This window comes from Salvia hispanica, chromosome 4, assembly GCF_029641045.1.
Source record: "Salvia hispanica isolate PSC_SH4W2 chromosome 4, Shi_PSC_v1, whole genome shotgun sequence".
Lineage (NCBI taxonomy): Eukaryota > Viridiplantae > Streptophyta > Magnoliopsida > Lamiales > Lamiaceae > Salvia > Salvia hispanica.
Genome location: NC_142695.1, coordinates 27,714,042 through 27,738,723, shown reverse-complemented (window position 1 = coordinate 27,738,723; position 24,682 = coordinate 27,714,042). Strand labels below are relative to the sequence as shown.

The following is a 24,682-nucleotide window of genomic DNA, read 5'->3' as shown; positions in this document are numbered from 1 at the left end:
GCTCGAACTCGGCACCCCATACATTGATGTCTAAGCTCCTTGCCGCTAGGACAAATGCTCTGGACACTTGATTAGTTGTGGCTTGTGCGTGTTTTAATTGCAGGTAATTAAAGTCCATTTAATTTCCTTGGTGTGTTAATAATTACTCCCTCCGTCCCACTTTAAAAGTTCTAGTTGAGTTTGGTACGAGTTTTAAGAAATTTAACAAAAAGTTGGTGAAAATAGATAGTGGAATGTGAGTCATACTTTTTTATATTAATTGTATAATAAAATGTGAGTGGAAAAAGATTAGTGGAATGTGTGGCCTAATACCATTTATGGAATATTCCAATCGAAACTCCCAAAGTGGGACACCCAAAAATGGTAAACCGGGACCCCTAAAGTGGGACGGAGGGAGTATTTAGGATCATGCATGCTCATTCTAGGCTTTTTGATGGTGATTTCTTGTATTTAATATTTTGCTTTGGGATGTTTTATCCAAATTAAATCTGATAGGGCTCGTTACAATCATGGTTTTGAAGGGTTTATTACAATAACATGGCTGATTATGTGCGAAAAGAATGGTGAATTTAAGTGTGCAGGGGCAATAAAGTGTAGAAGCGGGCGGAAACGGAGTAATAAATGGCCAGAACGAAGCTAAGTTGATCAGTTGCGTACAAGTAGCGAAGCCTGCCTAGTCGACGAATTGATCAAGTGGAGTTCGCCACATGAAGTGATGAGTCACAGGAGATAGAAGAAAAGATGCCATCTCAAGGGCATAAATGTCAAGACAGGATGAGCTTGCCCTAGGGATTTGGGCCCAACACCATCCTAAAAATATGGAGAGAGTGCACACACACATTATCACCTTAAATCACCTCATTTTCACCTTATTTTCATAGCATGGAAGTTAGCACAGTTGGAGTCTCCGTTTTACCTCTGTTTACATCTCTTCTTCCTCGTAGAAGTCTTCGTAGTTGGAGTTTTTGTTGCACCCCGAGGGGTTAAAACAATTTCTATTTTGTTCTTAGTTCATTTTTTTTCGTAGCTTAGTTGTTTTTAAGGTTTTTCTTCTAGTTGCTACTCTAGTTACCTTTCCATCGTTCATCGCTCTTTAAATCCTTGTTTGGAGTTCTGTTTTGGTTATGTTTGCCGAAAATCGTTTATGAAATGGAGTTTTTAGTTCAAGTTGTGTTGGATCTGATGTTCTCTGTTTTGATTGCTTTCGTTTTCTTTAGTTTCGCCTTGTTTATGCTTTCTCGTATGTAGATTTACATTTTAGTTTGCCAACTTGCATGAGAATAGGTAAAATTCTTTTGATATGCTTTTCCTTACGTCGATTTAATATGGATCTGTGTTCGTTTTGTCTGATTTCTATTTGTATGTATGTTGCTCTGTTTAGATCTGCTTTCGTTGTTTTTATTTTAGCTGCTTAGTGAAGAAGAAGGTAGTAGTTGATGCACTTTTTATTAGCACTAAAAATATCTGCAAGTATACAGGGTAGATCTAGTAAAGGTCAGTACCGGGATATCGAACACGGGGAATATAATTACAACTGGCTATTATGTTCTAAGCATCAAATACTATATTGAGAAACAAGAGAAGTTTCGGGTTTTTGAAAGGAAAAACAATTAAAAGCAATCAAAAAACTGAATGCAATTAAATGACAAAGATAAAATATGAGAGATAAGAGAATTCTAGGGATGTGCGTTCACAATTATGGTTATACAAATTCCAACTACAATACCCTAGCACAGTTTATACTTTGAAAGGACGAGTCATCTAGCTTATGCTCATGCGATACAAACGTTGATTACAACATTAGGGTTGTAAATCCTAACACGTAACTCCAAAAAGCTCCTAAGACCCTTGAAAAGTCCTCACTCTCAATTAACAGTGTCGTTTTAAGGGAAGCTAACTGTAGCGTCTACTAAGTGAATCTAACTCGCTAGAACTCTGTCACAGTTATGAAGCAAGCTATATTAAATCATACACGATTGTGTCACTCAATCATGCAACATCAAAACTACTTAGGGAAGAAACAAAGTAAAGACAAAACAGATATTAAATAGAAAAAGGAATTGTATAAACCAATAAAAGTTACTAACACATCCAAATATTCCTATGAATTTAGTTAGACATAATTGAATAAGCTAAAAACATAGACTGAAGTGAAAACAATTGGAACATAAAACTAAAGCAAATAAAACCCGTAGGTTGAATCCTTGTCGTTCTTGATGTTCTTGCTTCTTTCTCCAACCCCTTGCACAATGAAGAACTCTCAAATTTATGCTATGGAAGTAATTGGCAAAAAGAAGTTGAAAGATACACTACCTACTGCATAGGTAAATTCTCATGCGGCATCACCGATTACGCTAGAGAGGATTGAGTGAAGCTAGGGGCATAGCCAGGATTTTGCTCGAGGTGGGTGATAACGCTCATTTCATGCATCAGATTTTAGGTGATTTTACAAACTTTTTGGGAGATAATGCACGAAATTTGAGTTACGTGTGCAGGCTTCTGAATCAGTTAGATGGTGCAACTTGGCCAAACAGATGAAAATGAAGCAAATTCGAGCAAAAATGAAGAAAATCCATCCAACTGATCAAGGAAGATAAAATGATGTGCTGATATGACAAATTGTCCGTGAAAAGGCACATAACCCTCTTTACATCAAGGGCATAAATGTCAAACTAACGAAGACGTTGCCCTAGTGTTTGAAGCTGAAGCTGCACTATAAATATTTATAGAAGCTTTCCAAAAGGAAGAACTTGCACTTAATGCCGCAACTCACTTAGTTTAGTTTAGCTCTCGGTTCTCAGCTCATTTTCGTGTATGCTTAGTTTAGTGTTTAAGATATAATCGCTCAATTACTATTTTTGCAAACTCTAGTTTAGACATCAAGTGTTCGAAGTGTTCGAAGGTGGAATGGACAACTTCATCTTAGACTTCTTTAGCAATTTGCTTTCTAGTTTGATTTATTGGTTTTATTTGAGGAATTGACGACTCCGACGTTGGATCCGTGCTTTCTTTACCACTTTGGAGACGTTGTAGTTAGATCTTGAGTTTTCAGCGGATGAATTGAAATCTTCGTCATTGGATCTCGGATTTTTTTATGTATCATGAAGCTTTCATTTATTTTCGTCTTGATGTTGCTATTTATTCATGTTTTCTTGGATGCTTTTCTCAATTACTAGTTTAGATGCTTAGATCTAGCTTGTTTACATGCTTTCCAGTAGTTTAGCTGATAGATCTAGCTTAATTAGTGTTCGATTTCTCATATATGAAAGTTTAGAAGATGCATTTATTATGTGAATATTTTTCATTTATTTGGAAAATGTGTGTTACTTGATTAGTTGTGGCTTTTTTTTATTATTTACTTCTTTACGAAGGAGGAAATTACAAATAAACTCCTAAGAAAGGAGGAAATTACAACTGACGTCGAGATGGCTCGAACTCGACACCCCACACATTGATGTCTAAGCTCGTTGCCGCTAGGACAAATGCTCTGGACACTTGATTAGTTGTGGCTTGTGCGTGTTTTAATTGCAGGTAATTAAAGTCCATTTAATTTCCTTGGTGTGTTATTAATTACTCCCTCCGTCCCACTTTAAAAGTTCTAGTTGAGTTCGGTACGAGTTTTAAGAAATTTAACAAAAAGTTGGTGAAAATAGATAGTGGAATGTAAGTCATACTTTTTTATATTAGTTGTATAATAAAATGTGAGTGGAAAAAGATTAGTGGAATGTGGGGCCTAATACCATTTATGGAATTTTCCAATCGAAACTCCCAAAGTGGGACACCCAAAAATGGTAAACCGGGACTCCTAAAGTGGGACGGAGGGAGTATTTAGGATCATGCATGCTCATTCTAGGCTTTTTGATGGTGATTTCTTGTATTTAATATTTTGCTTTGGGATATTTTATCCAAATTAAATCTGATAGGGCTCGTTACAATCATGGTTTTGAAGGGTTTATTACAATAACATGGCTGATTATGTGCGAAAAGAATGGTGAATTTAAGTGTGCAGGGGCTATAAAGTGTAGAAGCGGGCGGAAACGGAGTAAAAAATGGCCAGAATCGAAGCTAAGTTGATCAGTTGAGTACAAGTAGCGAAGCCTGCCTAGTCGACGAATTGATCAAGTGGAGTTCACCACATGAAGTGATGAGTCACAGGAGATAGAAGAAAAGATGCCATCTCAAGGGCATAAATGCCAAGACAGGATGAGCTTGCCCTAGGGATTTGGGCCCAACATCATCCTAAAATTATGGAGAGAGTGCACACACACATTATCACCTTAAGTCACCTCATTTTCACCTTATTTTCATAGCATGGAGTAGGAAGTTAGCACAGTTGGAGTCTCCGTTTTACCTCTGTTTTCATCTCTTCTTCCTCGTAGAAGTCTTCGTAGTTGGAGTTTTTGTTGCACCCCGAGGGGTTAAAACAATTTCTATTTTGTTCTTAGTTCATTTTTTTCGTAGCTTAGTTGTTTTTAAGGTTTTTCTTCTAGTTGCTACTCTAGTTACCTTTCCATCGTTCATCGCTCTTTAAATCCTTGTTTGGAGTTCTGTTTTGGTTATGTTTGCCGAAAATCGTTTATGAAATGGAGTTTTTAGTTCAAGTTGTGTTGGATCTGATGTTCTCTGTTTTGATTGCTTTCGTTTTCTTTAGTTTCGCCTTGTTTATGCTTTCTCGTATGTAGATTTACATTTTAGTTTGCCAACTTGCATGAGAATAGGTAAAATTCTTTTGATATGCTTTTCCTTACGTCGATTTAATATGGATCTGTGTTCGTTTTGTCTGATTTCTATTTGTATGTATGTTGCTCTGTTTAGATCTGCTTTCGTTGTTTTTATTTTAGCTGCTTAGTGAAGAAGAAGGTAGTAGTTGATGCACTTTTTATTAGCACTAAAAATATCTGCAAGTATACAGGGTAGATCTAGTAAAGGTCAGTACCGGGATATCGAACACGGGGAATATAATTACAACTGGCTATTATGTTCTAAGCATCAAATACTATATTGAGAAACAAGAGAAGTTTCGGGTTTTTGAAAGGAAAAACAATTAAAAGCAATCAAAAAACTGAATGCAATTAAATGACAAAGATAAAATATGAGAGATAAGAGAATTCTAGGGATGTGCGTTCACAATTATGGTTATACAAATTCCAACTACAATACCCTAGCACAGTTTATACTTTGAAAGGACGAGTCATCTAGCTTATGCTCATGCGATACAAACGTTGATTACAACATTAGGGTTGTAAATCCTAACACGTAACTCCAAAAAGCTCCTAAGACCCTTGAAAAGTCCTCACTCTCAATTAACAGTGTCGTTTTAAGGGAAGCTAACTGTAGCGTCTACTAAGTGAATCTAACTCGCTAGAACTCTGTCACAGTTATGAAGCAAGCTATATTAAATCATACACGATTGTGTCACTCAATCATGCAACATCAAAACTACTTAGGGAAGAAACAAAGTAAAGACAAAACAGATATTAAATAGAAAAAGGAATTGTATAAACCAATAAAAGTTACTAACACATCCAAATATTCCTATGAATTTAGTTAGACATAATTGAATAAGCTAAAAACATAGACTGAAGTGAAAACAATTGGAACATAAAACTAAAGCAAATAAAACCCGTAGGTTGAATCCTTGTCGTTCTTGATGTTCTTGCTTCTTTCTCCAACCCCTTGCACAATGAAGAACTCTCAAATTTATGCTATGGAAGTAATTGGCAAAAAGAAGTTGAAAGATACACTACCTACTGCATAGGTAAATTCTCATGCGGCATCACCGATTACGCTAGAGAGGATTGAGTGAAGCTAGGGGCATAGCCAGGATTTTGCTCGAGGTGGGTGATAACGCTCATTTCATGCATCAGATTTTAGGTGATTTTACAAACTTTTTGGGAGATAATGCACGAAATTTGAGTTACGTGTGCAGGCTTCTGAATCAGTTAGATGGTGCAACTTGGCCAAACAGATGAAAATGAAGCAAATTCGAGCAAAAATGAAGAAAATCCATCCAACTGATCAAGGAAGATAAAATGATGTGCTGATATGACAAATTGTCCGTGAAAAGGCACATAACCCTCTTTACATCAAGGGCATAAATGTCAAACTAACGAAGACGTTGCCCTAGTGTTTGAAGCTGAAGCTGCACTATAAATATTTATAGAAGCTTTCCAAAAGGAAGAACTTGCACTTAATGCCGCAACTCACTTAGTTTAGTTTAGCTCTCGGTTCTCAGCTCATTTTCGTGTATGCTTAGTTTAGTGTTTAAGATATAATCGCTCAATTACTATTTTTGCAAACTCTAGTTTAGACATCAAGTGTTCGAAGTGTTCGAAGGTGGAATGGACAACTTCATCTTAGACTTCTTTAGCAATTTGCTTTCTAGTTTGATTTATTGGTTTTATTTGAGGAATTGACGACTCCGACGTTGGATCCGTGCTTTCTTTACCACTTTGGAGACGTTGTAGTTAGATCTTGAGTTTTCAGCGGATGAATTGAAATCTTCGTCATTGGATCTCGGATTTTTTTATGTATCATGAAGCTTTCATTTATTTTCGTCTTGATGTTGCTATTTATTCATGTTTTCTTGGATGCTTTTCTCAATTACTAGTTTAGATGCTTAGATCTAGCTTGTTTACATGCTTTCCAGTAGTTTAGCTGATAGATCTAGCTTAATTAGTGTTCGATTTCTCATATATGAAAGTTTAGAAGATGCATTTATTATGTGAATATTTTTCATTTATTTGGAAAATGTGTGTTACTTGATTAGTTGTGGCTTTTTTTTATTATTTACTTCTTTACGAAGGAGGAAATTACAAATAAACTCCTAAGAAAGGAGGAAATTACAACTGACGTCGAGATGGCTCGAACTCGACACCCCACACATTGATGTCTAAGCTCGTTGCCGCTAGGACAAATGCTCTGGACACTTGATTAGTTGTGGCTTGTGCGTGTTTTAATTGCAGGTAATTAAAGTCCATTTAATTTCCTTGGTGTGTTATTAATTACTCCCTCCGTCCCACTTTAAAAGTTCTAGTTGAGTTCGGTACGAGTTTTAAGAAATTTAACAAAAAGTTGGTGAAAATAGATAGTGGAATGTAAGTCATACTTTTTTATATTAGTTGTATAATAAAATGTGAGTGGAAAAAGATTAGTGGAATGTGGGGCCTAATACCATTTATGGAATTTTCCAATCGAAACTCCCAAAGTGGGACACCCAAAAATGGTAAACCGGGACTCCTAAAGTGGGACGGAGGGAGTATTTAGGATCATGCATGCTCATTCTAGGCTTTTTGATGGTGATTTCTTGTATTTAATATTTTGCTTTGGGATATTTTATCCAAATTAAATCTGATAGGGCTCGTTACAATCATGGTTTTGAAGGGTTTATTACAATAACATGGCTGATTATGTGCGAAAAGAATGGTGAATTTAAGTGTGCAGGGGCTATAAAGTGTAGAAGCGGGCGGAAACGGAGTAAAAAATGGCCAGAATCGAAGCTAAGTTGATCAGTTGAGTACAAGTAGCGAAGCCTGCCTAGTCGACGAATTGATCAAGTGGAGTTCACCACATGAAGTGATGAGTCACAGGAGATAGAAGAAAAGATGCCATCTCAAGGGCATAAATGCCAAGACAGGATGAGCTTGCCCTAGGGATTTGGGCCCAACATCATCCTAAAAATATGGAGGGAGTGCACACAAGAAAGAAGTTTGACACCATTATCACCTTAAGTCACCTCATTTTCACCTTATTTTCATAGCATGGAGTAGGAAGTAAGCACAGTTGGAGTCTCCTTTTCACCTCTGTTTTCATCTCTTCTTCCTCGTAGAAGTCTTCGTAGTTGGAGTTTTTGTTGCACCCCGAGGGGTTAAAACAATTTCTATTTTGTTCTTAGTTCATTTTTTTCGTAGCTTAGTTGTTTTTAAGGTTTTTCTTCTAGTTGCTACTCTAGTTACCGTTCCATCGTTCATCGCTCTTTAAATCCTTGTTTGGAGTTCTGTTTTGGTTATGTTTGCCGAAAATCGTTTATGAAATGGAGTTTTTAGTTCAAGTTGTGTTGGATATGATGTTCTCTGTTTTGATTGCTTTCGTTTTCTTTTGTTTTGCCTTGTTTATGCTTTCTCGTATGTAGATTTACATTTTAGTTTGCCAACTTGCATGAGAATTGGTAAAATTCTTTTGATATGCTTTTCCTTACGTCGATTTAATATGGATCTGTGTTCGTTTTGTCTGATTTCTATTTTTATGTATGTTGCTCTGTTTAGATCTGCTTTCGTTGTTTTTATTTTAGCTGCTTAGTGAAGAAGAAGGTAGTAGTTGATGCACTTTTTATTAGCACTAAAAATATCTGCAAGTATACAGGGTAGATCTAGTAAAGGTCAGCCGGGATATCGAACACGGGGAAAATAATTACAACTAGCTACTATGTACTAAGCGTCAAATACTATATAGAGAAACAAGAGAAGTTTTGGATTTTTGAAAGTAAAAACAATTAAAAGGAATCAAACAACTAAATGCAATTAAATCACAAAGATAAAATATGAGAGATAAGAGAATTCTAGGAATGTGCGTTCACAATTATGGTTATACAAATTCCAACTACAATACCCTAGCACAGTTTATACTTTGAAAGGACGAGTCACCTAGCTTATGCTCATGCGATACAAACGTTGATTACAACATTAGGGTTGTCAATCCTAACACGTAACTCCAAAAAGTTCCTAAGACCCTTGAAAAAGTCCTCACTCTCAATTAACAGTGCCTTTTTAAGGGAAGCTAACTGTAGCGTCTACTAAGTGAATCTAACTCGCTAGAACTCTGTCACAGTTATGAAGCAAGCTATATTAAATCATACACGATTGTGTCACTCAATCATGCAACATCAAAACTACTTAGGGAAGAAACAAAGTAAAAACAAAACGGATATTAAATAGAAAAAGGAATTGTATAAACCAATAAAAGTTACTAACACATCCAAATATTCCTATGAATTTAGTTAGACATAATTGAATAAGCTAAAAACATAGACTGAAGTGAAAACAATTGGAACATAAAACTAAAGCAAATAAAACCCGTAGGTTGAATCCTTGTCGTTCTTGATGTTCTTGATTCTTTCTCCAACCCCTTGCACAATGAAGAACTCTCAAATTTATGCTATGGTAGTAATTGGCAAAAAGAAGATGAAAGATTAGGGTTGGAGGAGGAGCTATGAAAGCTCCCCTTTTGGGGGCTAAGGAAATGTTGGATTCTATGAATGAGGTTATAGGGTATATATAAGCTTGAGAAGGATTTAAATTTGGTAATAAGTTTCCTCCAAGCATTAGGAAAGATGTAATTTTCGTTCCCCATAGTAGAAGGAAAAGATTTGGCTTCACAAGGTAATATCTTCTTTCCTTCTTCAAATTTCCGCCTAGACTGCAGCTGGCAGCTTTGCGCGACTCCGGTAGAACGGCCATAACTCTCTCCACAGAACTTCGATTGAGGTGATTCTTGTACCATCTTAAAGCTCCTTTCAAGAAGAAGAGAATGGTGTGCAGAATGCTCCGATGGGACTTCAGGATCACCAGAAAATTGAGTTTGAAGACAGTTGTCGCGCGCCGCGTTTTTGTGGCGGGCCACCGCACCTTGGCCGGCGGTCGCCGCGCGCAGTCCAGAAGCTTCTGACTCCTCGTGGCGGTCGCCACGCACTTCCCGGCGGTCTCCGGGCGTGTCTTTGTCACCGCTGAGCGCCGGCGGTGGCCAGAGGTGTTGTCACGGTTGCCGGAGAAGCTCCAGATCTCTTACTTCGCGTTTTTACTCCCTTATTAGGCTCAAATATGCACATTTCTCACAAAACATGTCAAAATACCAAAATAGATAAAATATGCAGATAATGAACATGTAATGCAACTTTGACATTAAAAACAGACCAAATAATGGCCTTAAAACCGTGCAAAATCCGAGAGTATCTGTAGTTTGTTAGAATTGCAGTCTTTGTCACCTTTTTAGATGTTTACAGCTTTTTAGGTAGTGTGCTTATTTTGTGTCAGTGGTCCCAAGTTGCTTTTACCTTTCTGTTCTTAGCTTAGTCAATCAAGTCACCTTTCTCTAGTTATGATGTCTCTAGTCTAGCTTGATCAGTTAGTTTAGTTAATGATCAGTTTCCTTTTTTCCTAGTTTAAACTTCACCCACTAAAAAGCGTGGCCGCAACCAACCTCCCAAATGTCTCAATCCAAACTCCACTCGCATCTGTCCCTAAGGGATTCGACCATTACTTCTCTTTAATAGTCTATAGTATTGTGGGTTAAGGTCTTGAAAACTTTGAGTCTCTTCGTTCACACACCCAACGACTAGAAGTTTATCAGCCAGCTTGAACCGTCTATTGTCTGACTTGATAAAGTTGCACATGCTCTACATGTTTTAATTTCCATGTGAACTTTGAGTACTTCAGTTTAAGGAATATCAAGTTATAAAAATAACATATGTATGTATAGTATTTTCTTAGTGTTGTCATCCAAATAAATAATTATAGCCATTCACATCTAATTATTTCATTATGAAATCATCTTTATATTTCTAAATTATAAGAATGACTACATCTGTATATAATTAAAATCTTAATGTTATCATCCAATTAAATAATCATAGTTTACATGCATATATATTAATTTTCTTAATATTATCATCCAACGAAATACAAAATAATAATAGTATTCGCATCCAATTATTTCATTATTAAATCATCTTTAAATTTGTAAGTTATAAAACGTCTGCATGTGTATATAATTAATTTCTTAGTGCATCCAACTAAATAATTATAGTCATTTCCATTCAATTATTTATTAATGATTAATCATTAGAAGTAGAAAAACGACTACATGTGTACATAATAATTTCTTGGTGTTGTCATCCAAAAAATTAATTATATTTATTCATTCAAATTATTTTACTACTGTATTAAATAATTCTTAAAATTCAAAGTTATAAAAATGACTTTACACATAAATAATACTCCGAACTTCTTAGTTTTATCATCCAACTAAATAATTATAGTCAAGATGATTACATACATTTAAAAGTTATAAAAATGATTTCAAAATATTTATAGTCATTCGCATACAATTATAATTATAGCTATGCACTCCAATTATTTTACTACTGTAGCATCCTATTGTTTTATTATTAAATTATTTTTAAAATTTTAGTGTTATCATCTTTACAAATTTTAGTGTTATAAAAATACTACATGGTTATATAATTAAATTTTTAGTGTTATCATCCAATTAAATAATTATAGTAGTTCGCATTCAATTATTTATTAATAAATAATTCTTAAAATTCTAAATTATAAAAATATGTACACATGTACTGCATTCTTAGTCCTAACATTACACAAAATAAACATAATCATTCGCAATCTTTTTAAGTCTTTTACTATATTATTAATATAATTTAGAATTGACATATTGTAATGCAATAGCATAAGTCATATTGTAGCCTGGGGTGTCCATTTCTCATTTTAACTTTTTTTTGTTAATTTATATACGAAATTAATTTAAATTATAAATTAACATTGTTTTGTGTTCATATGTTTACTTTTGTTATGTCTTATAATTTTGTAAATTTCAATATTAATAAGTGGCCAAGTGGGAAATTATGTATTTTATGTCTTGTTCGTTTCGTAAATTTATAATAAAAATTAATTTTGTTTATATTTGTTTTCTTCATAAATTTATGTAAAAAATCAATTTAAAATTATTAAATAATAATATTTATATTTAATTTTAGAATTGTTTGAGTGTCATCTAAGAATAAGAAATAATTGCAGCCTGATATAATTCCACCCAAATAAGAACGAACATGAAGTAGATGGAACAAAATGGCTAATCCTAAGCAAACTATTGGATGCAGCACTAATGCAATATTTTTGTTGTTGTGATCTTCTATATTTTCACATTTTTATCATTGTAATTTAATAGTGATTTGACTTTACAAATATAACAAAAGGGTAGTTAGGTAAAGAAATAATAGCTAAAAATATCGATTTAAATAAAAATTGATTTAAAATATAAGGGCATTTTGTATATCCAATTTTAGTCAATTTATCTTTACTCTTTTTTTATACTCACTATATTCCATTATAAATGTTTCTTATAATAGAAATAATATTATTTTTACTTTTTTTTTTCCTCTTTTCATTAACTCATAAAATAATATTATATAAAATATAATTAAACATTTCATATTTATTGGGACGAAAAAAGTTAGAACTAAGAATTCACCTTTTTTTTCTTTTTGGTAATAGAATTCACTTTTTTATTATCATCAGTCGTGTCATTGTTCATGATTTATACAATGATATTCAGTTTAATTAAAGCTCAATATGGTGTGAATTTACATAAAAGTTCAAGATATATGTGCGTTTGATATCGATGCTTCATCAATTTAATTAAAGCTCGATATGATGTGAATTTACATCAAAGTTCAAAATATATGTGCGTTTGATATCGATGTTTCATTTAAAAATAGATAAATAAATTAGATTTCCATTATAGCGTAATGTCACAATTTATATGTGAAATAATTTGTGGTGATATATAGCTCAGAGACACCAATGCAGGGAACATGTCTCATCATCATTCACCGTTCCATTAATTCCATTGTCGAATTTTTATTGCTCATATTTTTTAATTATAACGAACTTTTATATTCCATTCTCAATAAAGGGCTTTCCGCATTGAAAATCGTACACCAATAAAACGAGTTAATTTACAGTTTTTACTCTTATCTTGAGAAACATTATTAATTTCAAAACATAGTGACTCGAATATAATTAATGTTTTGGCCTACATTCTTTGGGATTTTTATGGGAAAACTCAAGATTGGGATTTGCAATGCAAATGTATTCAAGAGAATAAATTATTTAACAAATTCGCTCATTTTGCTTAGACGCTAAGATAATGTTGAGCTGCTGCAATACATAGGAGATTTATGTGTTTGATCCCAAGATGGGACCATTGTATAGTTCCCTGACATAATTAATTATCTAAATTTAACTTAAAGTTGATTGGGATTATGAAAGTTAAAATTCTAACTCTTACAATATATTCAACCCTAATAATAATTTGTTTCCCATATGAGACTATATAGGAAACAAATATAACATATGGTTTGAATCGTAAATAGATGGCTACATTAGTGGCAATTTCATTCTCCATATCGTATATAAACATCATAAACTAACCACTCTACTTTCAATTTGACATCTGAACTTTACTTGGTAACAAACTCTCTAATGGCTATGGCTTTCAAGATGGTATGTTACATATATTTCTCTTATTATTTACAATTGCAACAAATATTTTCTACACTGTTTATTGAATTCCTCTTGTTGTAATCTGCGAAAAATTTGACTCCTAAATGACAATTTTTTGGCTGTTTAGGCTATGACGGGAATGTGGGTGACAGAAGAATGCAAGAATTCATTCATGGAGATGAAATGGAAGAAGGTACATCGATACATCGTGTTCAAATTCGATGAGGGCTTAAAGCAGCTCACTGTCGACAAGGTCGGTGGCCCAGCTGAGGGCTATGACGACCTAGCGGCAGCCTTACCAGAGGATGATTGCCGCTACGCTGTCTTTGACTTCGATTTTGTCACTGTCGACAATTGTCGGAAGAGCAAGATCTTCTTCATTGCATGGTCCATCCCTTTCTTTATCTTTTTCTTAAAACTAATATATCTCTTATAGGGTCCAATTAAGTTGCTATCTTAAATTGCTACCTGCTAACTATATCAACAACCTATGTTATAGATATCAATAGAAGACATTTCTATGTCCAAAAAAAATATGTTGACATACAAATGCCTTCTGCTTACATCTATAACATAGGCTGTTAACCTAGTTAGCAATTACTTCCTCCGTTCCCTCATAGTTGAGGCGGAACTTTTCAGCACGGAGTTTAAGAAATAAATGTTGAGTGTATTAAATAAATAGATAAAAGAGTAAGAAAGAGAAAAAAGTAGAGAGAATAAAGTAAATAGTGAATAAAGTTGAGAGAATAAAGTAAGAGAGAGTAAAGTAAGAAAGAGGAAAAAATTACTATATATGGAAACGACTCAACTATGAGGGAACTTCCCAAAATGGAAAAATGACTTAACTATGAAGAAACGGAGGGAGTAGCAATTAACAAATAGTTAACAACTGATCACATCCCTATCGTTATATATATTTATTTTTATTAGTGCATGTCATGTGTATATTTAAATTTGAATTTGTTTATTTAGGGCGCCAAGTGCATCCAGAATTAGGGCAAAAATGTTGTACGCGACATCGAAAGATGGATTAAGAAGGGCATTAGAGGGCATCCACTATGAAGTTCAAGCAACTGATCCAACTGAGATGGGATTTGATGTCATCAAGGATAGACTTAAATAATTAATTATCCTAACTCTTCTTACCCTAATCACACCCTTACAATCACTTTTACCAACTTATATTACTCGCTAATATAATCACATATTTATAAATGTGATCAAATTAGGGTATCAACTTATAAAAAATGAATAAATAGGTGATGATGTGTGTATCATCTTGTTTTTGAGTTGATGGCGTCATTGTAGTTTTGTTGACAGCACATTACATTGTCCTTAATAAATCTATTTTTTACTCCCTCCATTCCATAGTAATAGAGTTATTTTGCCATTTAGATACGTTCCATAGTTGTAACGACCCGCCCATCTGGGGTATAATAAATGCGGCGATCGTTAACTAGGCGGACTTAAATGCATCAAGATCATAGGCTAGGGTTCCATTTAAAAAGGGATTTAACCAATGCATTTAACGAACAATTAAAATAGGAGAAGAATAATGCCTTAGCAAAGAAAAATCCAACAAAAGGCTATCACAATAAATGCTTATCAAAGTTTCCCAAAATATTCTCAACTGTTCCATATTCAAAATATTCCCACGAATTTAAAAGTATTCAACCCAACCAAAAGATCACAAGTTTTCATAATATATAGCGGAAGCGACCAAGAAAGAAGTGAGGCTATGTATGGAGACACAACGACACTTAGAGTTCCAACAGATCATGGCATTATTTTCTACTCAACACCGCCGCCCGCTCGTCACCGCTCAACCTGCACATAGGGAAAACACATGCAGGGCTGAGTACTTATAATCATACTCAGTGGACTCAATGCCGAAAACAGTTTTATCAACAGTAGTAATTATCATGCCATTTTCAAGTGTCCATCGGGGTTTTAACATTAGAAAGACCCGAGGCACCAAAATATATTCTTTCTCAAATATCACGGTCGCGCAACCATTTTTCACATCGACGTTTACCATATCCTCATTCTACATGACAAGGAATGCGGCCGCAATCCAGGTCACTAGACCGGCCAACCCGTACGCTGACACTCGGTCTAACATTGGTGTACACTAACCCAAGTAGAGTTTGCGGCTCTACAAGGATCCGAATTCGAATAAATCAATAGTGGCATAGCCACGAGGGATAGGCACGACAAAACAAATCAAGGCATGATAACACATATCTCATTCTCATCAATATCAGTTTAGGACAATGTCCTTATTTTAAAAGAAAGCCCACCTTGTCGGCTTAGCTCGATAGTATTCTCTTCTCCTCGTTTATCACGCTGAGAGCGCGAAGTATCACCTTTTAATTAGGCGTATCATAAATCAGTTTCAATCATTGATCTCAAATCATGCATGTCTCCCATATTTCCCTTTTTCCCATCGATTATTTTCAAAATCATCAATCAAAATCAAAGTATGATTAGCATGTCATTCTTATTCAATGAACAACTCCAAATTCACCATTAAATCGTGTCACGCATGAGTGTTCCACACACACAACACACGTATACGATCACCACACATGTGCACGCACGCCGAGGCGTGCGCACACACACACACACGACCACTCACACACGGCCACACACACACACACATCCATGCATCCCAAAATTCATCAATTTATTTCCCCTTCGCTCAATCTAAATGCATGTGGACTCAAGAACACCGATTAATCGGTAGAAGAAGAGGAGATCAAAGATTAAAGTACCTTTTCCAAAAGAACAATCGGTAGAAACAAGTTATAGCCTTGATTCTTCAATAAAATCTTGAACTTCAACTTGGATTCTTCTCAATTGATGAAGAAATCTTGAAGAAAACTTGAAGAAAATTTGGAGAGAGTGGGGAGAGAAGTGGGGAACGGTTTTCAAGAGTGGGGCGATTTTTGTAGGTAGGGTTTTGATTTTTTTCTCTCCTCTTATTTATAGAGGTTAAGATATACTCCAATAATTAAATAAATCAAGATTTGGAGAAGATTTGGTAGTGGAAATGGCGTTAATTCTAGTGAGAATTAAGGGGGATTCGAAATTCCTAGGCTATTTAATTAGCCTATGATTAAATTTGAATATTTCACGGAGTAGAATAATATATCACGGAGCAAGAAAAATAATTAAATCTCCCCAATATATATATCAAAAGTGGCGTGTGATTTTAATTCCTCAAAAGGGGATTTAATATTAATCCTAATTAAATTAGGATATGGTAAGATCTCCTTAGATTTGCCAAGATATGCTAGGATATTTTAGCATATTTATATTTATTCATGGAATAGAATAAATAAGGGATCAAATAAATAAATAATCCATTCTCCCACAATATATGAGATTTTCGAAAATCTCATAGAAAATCAAAGGTGGAGTTCGAAAATTCCATGTAGGAATTATAGAGTATTTGGACTTTGAATTTAATTTGGATAATTATCCCAAACAAATAATTAAATCCAAGAATATTATTTCTTCTCCAATAGTCATAGGGGTCGAAAATTCCACATGATTTAAAAAATGCTCCTATTTAATTCTCACTCATCCCTTAGGAAAATAATTCACCACAATTATATTTCTCCGCATCAAATATTCACACCCAATCAATCATTTCTTCACTTCCTCTTCTTTTTCTCAACGCATTGACCTTTCAACGGACACGTCATATTTTTCCCATCTTTGACTATTCAATAGCCACGTCAACATTTCAACAAGTTGACTATTCAACCCAATCTCAATTCTCATACGCAATTAGGTCACAAAGACACTATGCAATTAATTACTCATCAAATAATCCACATATCATAGCATTTAAGGCATTTAATGCAAAAATTTTATAACCCGAAAATTAGGGTTTGAAAAAGTTGGGCGTTACAATAGTAATAGAGTCATTTCCTTTTTAGTAAAAGTCAACACATTTTTCCACACCTACTTTACTCTCTCTTACTTTTTTGTCTCTTCATCTCTCTACCTTTTTCATTTTCCACTTTATTCTCCTTTTACTTAACTCACCTAACACAATTTTTTTTAATCTCCGTGCCGAAAAGAAACGCCTTCATTACTATGGAACGGAGGAATCCTTTTAATAAAGGAGTACTCCTTTTTTCCCGTGCCAAGGCCAAGTTGGTATGCGATTTATAATTTTGTCTTTAATTTTAATATATCATATTCATATTACACAGTATCCTATATTTACAATATTATTTTTGAAACAATAAAAATATTGATTTAATACAAAAATACTCCATTCGTGCCATAATAATTGCCTACCTTGCAACGACACAAATTTAATACGTACTCCATCGGTTCCATAGTAGTAGAACCATTTTGCTATTTTCGTACGTTTTATAGTAGTGGAGTCATTTCCTTTTTAAGTAAAAGTCAACACATTTCTTCCCACTTACCTTTCTTTCTCTCTTATTTTTTTCTCTCTAGTTTTTTCTTTCTCATACTTTATTATCTTTTTATTTAATACATTACACATCTTTTTTTAATCTCCGTGCCGGAAAGAAATACTTCCACTACTATAAAATGGAGGGAGTATTAATTAGTAAATAAAAAAGAGAAAGAGAAAAATAGTAGAAGTAATGTTAGTAGATTATGTGGTCCACATTAGTTGAGTGTTTAGTTATTCAAAAGTCTCCTAATTTAGAGAGAACATAATATTAAGGGACAATCAAAATATGCATGGTTTGTGAAATTCATTCAAAATCGAGTCACAACACGCTTTTGACAAAAATCACTCGCAGGAGTATTAAAGCAAAGTAGGGTTTGACAATAGTCTAAAGTTACGTTGATTGAAAGAAAGGATGCACTCTAACCAATTTATTCAGATGGTGGGAAATAATATCCATTTTAGTTATTACATGTTGGCCAATAATATTGGGTTTGGGCTATTTTCAGGCTAATCTAATCTAATCCAATCATTGATAGGGCCGAACCACACATTTATAGATAAACAATGATATGGGCTGATGTTCCTTCCACTTTAGAGTTTATGTGTATTTGTCAAATATTTTACTTCCCCCGTCTAATCCCAATTTTCTATTTTTGGAATATTCTTTATTAATTGTGATAAGTATCTTGATTGTTTAGATCCCAGTGTGCTTAACTTCAAAATTCTGATGGGATCCATTGCATTAGTACTGGTATGATCGCACTGATAAAGATTTTGATTGATGAGATCTATCCACACAAACTAGATCCAAAATAGAGATCCATGAAAGATAAGAAGTGATAGAATGTGTATAAGATGAGGAATTAGAGTTACAGCCATAGGACCTTGACCAAAACAATGGAAACAGCTCTAAGCAACTTTCATAAACTCTAATCACCCCTTGACTCCACTACTCAATGGATACACTCCCATTGATGCATACCTCTACTTGAATCAATCTAAAGAAAAAAAACAAGCAACCTTCGATGAAGGAATTGGATACAATCCTCAAAGAGGAAGAAAAACTCACAAAGAAGATATCTTAATTCATCAAAATCTACTTGAAAATTAGAAGAAGTGTTATTTATATAGCTTAGGCCAAAATTCCAAGAAATGGTCCACAAAATCTAGCCTCTGCGTTAACCACCCGTCCGGGTGGACTCAGCGGCCTCAAGGCACCCGTTCGGGTGGAATCCCCCTGGATCGTCGACGCCTTGGTTTTGTCACCCGTCCGGGTATAACTCGCTGACTTCGTCATGCCTTCATTTGGTCACCCTAGGGGTGGGTCGATACAATATATCGTATCGAAAATGTTGTATCATGTATCGTATCGAAAATATCGATATGAAAGAATTTCATATCGTTATCGTATTGAAAGTTTCGATATATCGAATTTCGATATATCAAACTTTCGATATGAATAATATCAATATCATTATCGTATCGATATTTCGATATATCATACCGAAATTCGATATATCGTTAAGAACGATATATCGAAATATCGTTATTATATCGAATACCTGTATATCGAAAAATATAATTTCAAAACTGAAAAATAACACAAAATTAATCAACTTCAACACAATAAAATAAATAGTGTTATTATTAGGGTTTCATATATATATTTCTAAGTATATGTGAATTAAATGGATTTATATATATTTATAATTTTAAACTTCAATATGTATTGAATTTCAATATGTTTCGATATATACGATATATATCGTATATTCGATATAAAACGATATATCAAAAATATCAATATATATCGTATATTCGATATAAAACGATATATCGCGATATAAGGAAATTCATATCGTTATCGTATCGAAACTTAGGATACGATACCGTATCATATCGAAAATTACGATATACCGAAAATTCAATTTATCGAATTTTCAATACGATACGAGCGATATATCATTTTTTCGGTATTTTTCCCCAGCCTCTGGGTGGCTTTTGGTGGCTTAAAGTGACCTGCCCGGGTGGAGATTCTGCACTGCGCGGGCTTCTTTAAAAGAATCATAACATCCTCCTCCAAACTCCGATTGGAGCGTGTAAGATACTCACGTGAAGCTTTCTCAAAGACGTAGATATAGGTGGAAGTTTCAGAGCATTTGGTCTTCATCTCGATAGGCAGAATACTAATAGAAGCCAGGTGCAGGTACAAACTTTGATGCACGGCTTGCATGATCGTATCAATTATTCCACTTTATTTTTACTTTATTTTGGTATTGGATTTACATTCCTCTAATTCAATTAATTCACATTTTATTATAAAATTACTCCTCCATCCATCCTGCAATATGTGATTACTTTTTTACAGCATGGGAGTTAAAAAATGATAATTTATTGAGTCAAGTAGAGAAAATAAAGCACGAGATAAAATAAAACATAAATATAAAAGGGTAAAGTATGAGTGAATGTAATGATTTTTGTTAAAAATATAAACCAATTACATATACTGAGACAACAAAAAAATGGAAATTCAGTTCACTTAGAGTGGATGAATAAAGTAATATAGAAGGTGAGACAACAAAAAAATGGAAATTCAGTTCACTTAGAGTGGATGAATAGAGTAATATAGAAGGTAAGGTGCACATTATACAAGCATTTTTTATTCATTTTCTTTACCTTTTTTAAAAATCCACGTCGAATCAAAATGGGACACATATTGAGAGATGAGAGGATTAATACTTAGGCTCATATATTAAATTTTAACAACTAGTATACATTATAAATATTAATTAAGCAATATCAATAACAATTTATGCTCTTGTAGTTATTTGAATTATTCTTGTTCCTTTTCGTTGAATCATCTCAGTACATTTTTTTTAATGTTCTAGGCTTTATTAGATTAATTGGGAGATAAATTAATTTACCTCGAATTAGGATAATTTACTGTTTAATCAATTGGACTCAAGAGAGTTCATTGGGACCCGGGAGAGTTGAGGTTTTATGTGAGGTCTTGGGTCTAGTGGTTGTCATCAACTTTCATAGGCTTTCACACTCTATCAAGCAATTGTTTGAGTAAATCCACCACCATTTCCTTCTCAATATACATGTGAACCAAGAAGCAACATGTGATTAGTCTAATTTGTACCTTGATGTGGTTGAACCATTAACTGGGGAGTATGCCCCATCTTATTGTCACGACCCAACTTTGCTAATTATAGCAAGGTTCGATATATCGTGACTGAGTGGATATTAAGAATATGGGTTGAGTACGAAAGGAAGGATTTAATGGTTGAACTTTCTATCTGTAGAGTATAAACGGTGAATACATGAATAGAATGGCTCGATCACAATGACTCGAGTCAGGAACCATACAATATAATGGCTAGTTATCAGAGTCTTTAGAGACAAAAAGGGGTTTCTCTTGTTTCAATGCACAGTGGAAGGAACTCAACGCAGTTCCATGTATGAAGACATGGACCTCCGAGAGTATTGAGTGGAAATAGAAGTAGGTCTGGTTTAATTAGCACCCTCCACACTCCAGCTCAACCTGCACATTTAGAAATACATGCAAGGCTGAGTACAAAAGTAATCAGTGAACACATTGCCGAAAAACACGCATAAACATTTGAAAATATTGTTAAGTCATCATCACAGTAACACAGGGATTTTGTTGAAAAGACCTGAGCTTACTAAAAATCATTTTTCGACTGCACAGTCCTTTCTGTTCTTTGCCATATCTAAACATCTTGTGCTGTAGAGATGGTGTTCTCCTACGGTCACCTTAACATTCATGTGCCGGGAAAATTGCCACTTTCCACGAGCACCGGACCGGCCAACCCTCTCGATGACACACGGTCCACGTGTACACTAGTCCGAGTAGGGACTCTCCCCTTGCTGGGATCCAAATTCGATTTCTTACTTTATTTGGCATAGCACATTCGGTATAACCAAATCAGATAGGCATCATACATAAAATAAAACATTTAAGGCATGACAACATTATTTTCATAATTAATCATCATAAAACGATACTTTATATTTTTATCCATTATAGGATAGGAAAGTTCACCTCATATGCTTCTTACTCTGTATGACAATATTAACTCACTTGGACTTAAATTCCTTGCGATGGACCTTGTCCAATAAAAGATAATAAACTATTCAGCTTCAAGGAAATAACAACAGCAGATGATATGCTCTTAGGATATGCATCCTATTTTCTTTTTATCTTTCATAAACTCATCTACTTTAATTAAATCCGAAGTTTTAATTATTGGTATTAATTTGTCAAAAGATTAATTGACTCGATAAATTCAAGTATTTTAACTTGAATATAATTTGCAAGATCTCTCTAAATCAATTCAAGGGAATTTAAGCCCAAGCAATTAATTCATCCAATTCATTAGCTAACTTAATTGTAGCTATAGTTATTATCTTGGCGCAATTAAATTAGATTAGCCCACAAGCACATTAAGAGGTTTGGGCTTTGCTACTTTAATTACTATAATTGGCCCAAACAATTATATACTTGAAAAGGCCCATAGACAAAAGAGCAAAATTATTAGTTCAAGTACATAAATGAGTCAACTAGGCTTCTATCCTCAGACTCTATTCGGGACTTCTCAGTATCTCTTTCTAGTTCTCTCTCTCCTTTTCTTTCTTTTTTTTTCTCATTTTTCACCACACAAGATGCAGTCTCGGGTTTCTTCACGATCGAGAGTCCAAATATTAACGGTTAGATCTTCCAGAATTAATTTCGGAAGTGACTGTCGGTTCCTACAGTAGCAGAAATGATTTTCTATACTATCGGAGGTTCAAACATTGTCCGATCGTCTTGAAATTTTAAAGGAAGGTAAAAAACTCTCCTAACTTCACTTTGACCGAAGGAAACTTCATTTGAACAGTTAGATTTACTATTATAAATTTCCTAAGTGACTGCTGAATCAAGAGGCTTATTCCCAAATTGAAACATGTTAGGAGATTTTCTAGTTTCTTGAATAAAACAAATATGACTTATTTGGTAAAAAGGAGAGCATGCATGGTTATGATTCTATGTTCTATATGATTTTTTGCTAACATGACATGTTTGATGGAATCATGCTAAAAGGATGAAAAGATTTAATTGGAGATTAGAGAAAATTACCTTAAAATGAACAAGATTTGTTTAAAATGTGCTCCTACTTGAAATTCTCCTCCTTGAAGAATGCTTGCGTGAAAACTTGCTAGGAATGGTGGAAAACTTTTCTGTCTACTTAAAATTTTGGGTGAAAAGATATTTTAGGTGTGTAGGATTTTGGTAGGAAGAAATCTGAGAGTGCGTCGAAGAAGTGTGATATTGGATTTTGGTATGTGTAGAAAAGCCATGCGTTATGAAACTGAAATTTTCACAACTCTCCTTCCTTATACTAATTTCTGCCGACACTCATGAGAAAAGAAAGAAAAAACAAATTAATTGACCGGTGAAGACTTTTAATTCAATGCTCTTCCGGATTTTGGGAATATGTCTCTCTTGAAAAATACTTCTTGTCTACAAATTTTACAGAAAATAATAACTCTCCTTTACATACACCCATATGTGCACACTTCAATTAATAAACGTGTCATATATACCTACCCATATATGCACACTTCAATTAATAAAAGTGTCATATATACCTATGTGATGGCTAGTGTTGCACTATTCACATGTGGACTATGGTAAAAGTTATTTTTGTTACTGTATTATTATTACACTATAGGTTTTGACTTGTCCCATCATTTGTAGGAAGTTGAGGTCTCCTTAATAGAATACTAGCTTTGCGAAGGAGTTGTAGCTCGTTTTTGTAACATCATAAATTGGTACATTTCTCATTTGAAGATAAATGACTATATTTTGTAAATGGACATTTAATATCCATCTGATTTATAAATGAACATGGACAATTATTTTATCGCTTCATGTATCTTCTTGCACATCAAAGTCCTTGATTAAAACCCATTTTGTTTGTTTGAGTTTGGAAAAGGGAGGTCTTTTTTGTAACCCCTTTTCATGATGTTGTGGTGATTCACTTTTGGGATTGCTAGATTGTAATTTCTTTGTTTTCATGATATATAGGGGATGAGGGTCCTACTTAACCCTCCACCGAGAAGGTGTTTGATGAAAAAAAAAAAAAAAAAAACACACCCATCAACGAATTTTAATACAACGAAACATAGGAGTTTTGAAATACTACTTGCTTTAATATATTTATTTACTCTATACACATTTAATGACGTTAATTTAAGCGGGGTATTATATTCTACCCCTCTTAAAAGAAATTCCGTTCCGAAATTTGCACGATTTAATTATGAACAACTATGGACCTTGTACATTTACAGTACTCTCACTGTATTATACGATTTTGTTCTTTAACCATTGCAACTCTTCCAAAGAGCTTCTGGTCAAAGATCATTACTCAAATTCAAATTTAACTGTTTCCTCTTTACAACACTTCAGGTTGTACACGCGGAAGAATCGTGTTCATTTTTCATGGTTTGATAGTAATATCAAACGATCGTTCCTTCGATAGCTCTTTTACTTTTCTATTTTAACGCCTTAGCGATCTTAGTTACTCTTTCAAGGAAAAGCTATACTTATAGGAATGTTAGTCTTCTTTAGTAAACGGTAATTTCGTGCGATGTGCACAAGGCATATTTGTTATTAAAACTTTCTGCTAGAGGAAAAATTGGAAACTCTCGTTATTTGCGGAATTTCTCATTGAATTTCTATAGAGGTCATGCCTCTAGATTCTTAACACGTTTACTTCATAAGTTGAATCTAGTTCACATGATCAGGGACATTTTAGTCCAGTCTTTGATGTAACGGTGTTGGCACCATAGCTTGTTTCTTGTACAATTATCATTAATACTAGCACTATTGTTCCATTTCTTCTTGAAAGCGTTCTTCTTTTTACAGGGTCTGTGAGAA

At 34.1% G+C, this 24,682-nt stretch overlaps 1 protein-coding gene across 1 annotated transcript; it reads left to right on the top strand.

Annotated features, from left to right (window-relative positions):
• The first annotated feature begins 13,208 nt into the window (after positions 1-13,208).
• Positions 13,209-14,624, top strand: LOC125197270 (actin-depolymerizing factor 5-like). The gene is made up of 3 exons (XM_048095995.2): positions 13,209-13,295; positions 13,423-13,682; positions 14,268-14,624. The coding sequence occupies exons 1-3, from the start codon at positions 13,275-13,277 to the stop codon at positions 14,416-14,418; spliced, it is 432 nt and encodes a 143-aa protein (XP_047951952.1). The 5' UTR covers positions 13,209-13,274; the 3' UTR covers positions 14,419-14,624.
• Positions 14,625-24,682: the final 10,058 nt, after the last annotated feature.

Coding starts and splice junctions, on each gene's coding strand:
- LOC125197270 (XM_048095995.2), top strand. CDS start 13,275: ATGGCTATGGCTTTCAAGATG. Junction 13,296..13,422: donor TGGCTATGGCTTTCAAGATG/GTATGTTACATA, acceptor TTGGCTGTTTAG/GCTATGACGGGAATGTGGGT. Junction 13,683..14,267: donor AAGATCTTCTTCATTGCATG/GTCCATCCCTTT, acceptor TTGTTTATTTAG/GGCGCCAAGTGCATCCAGAA.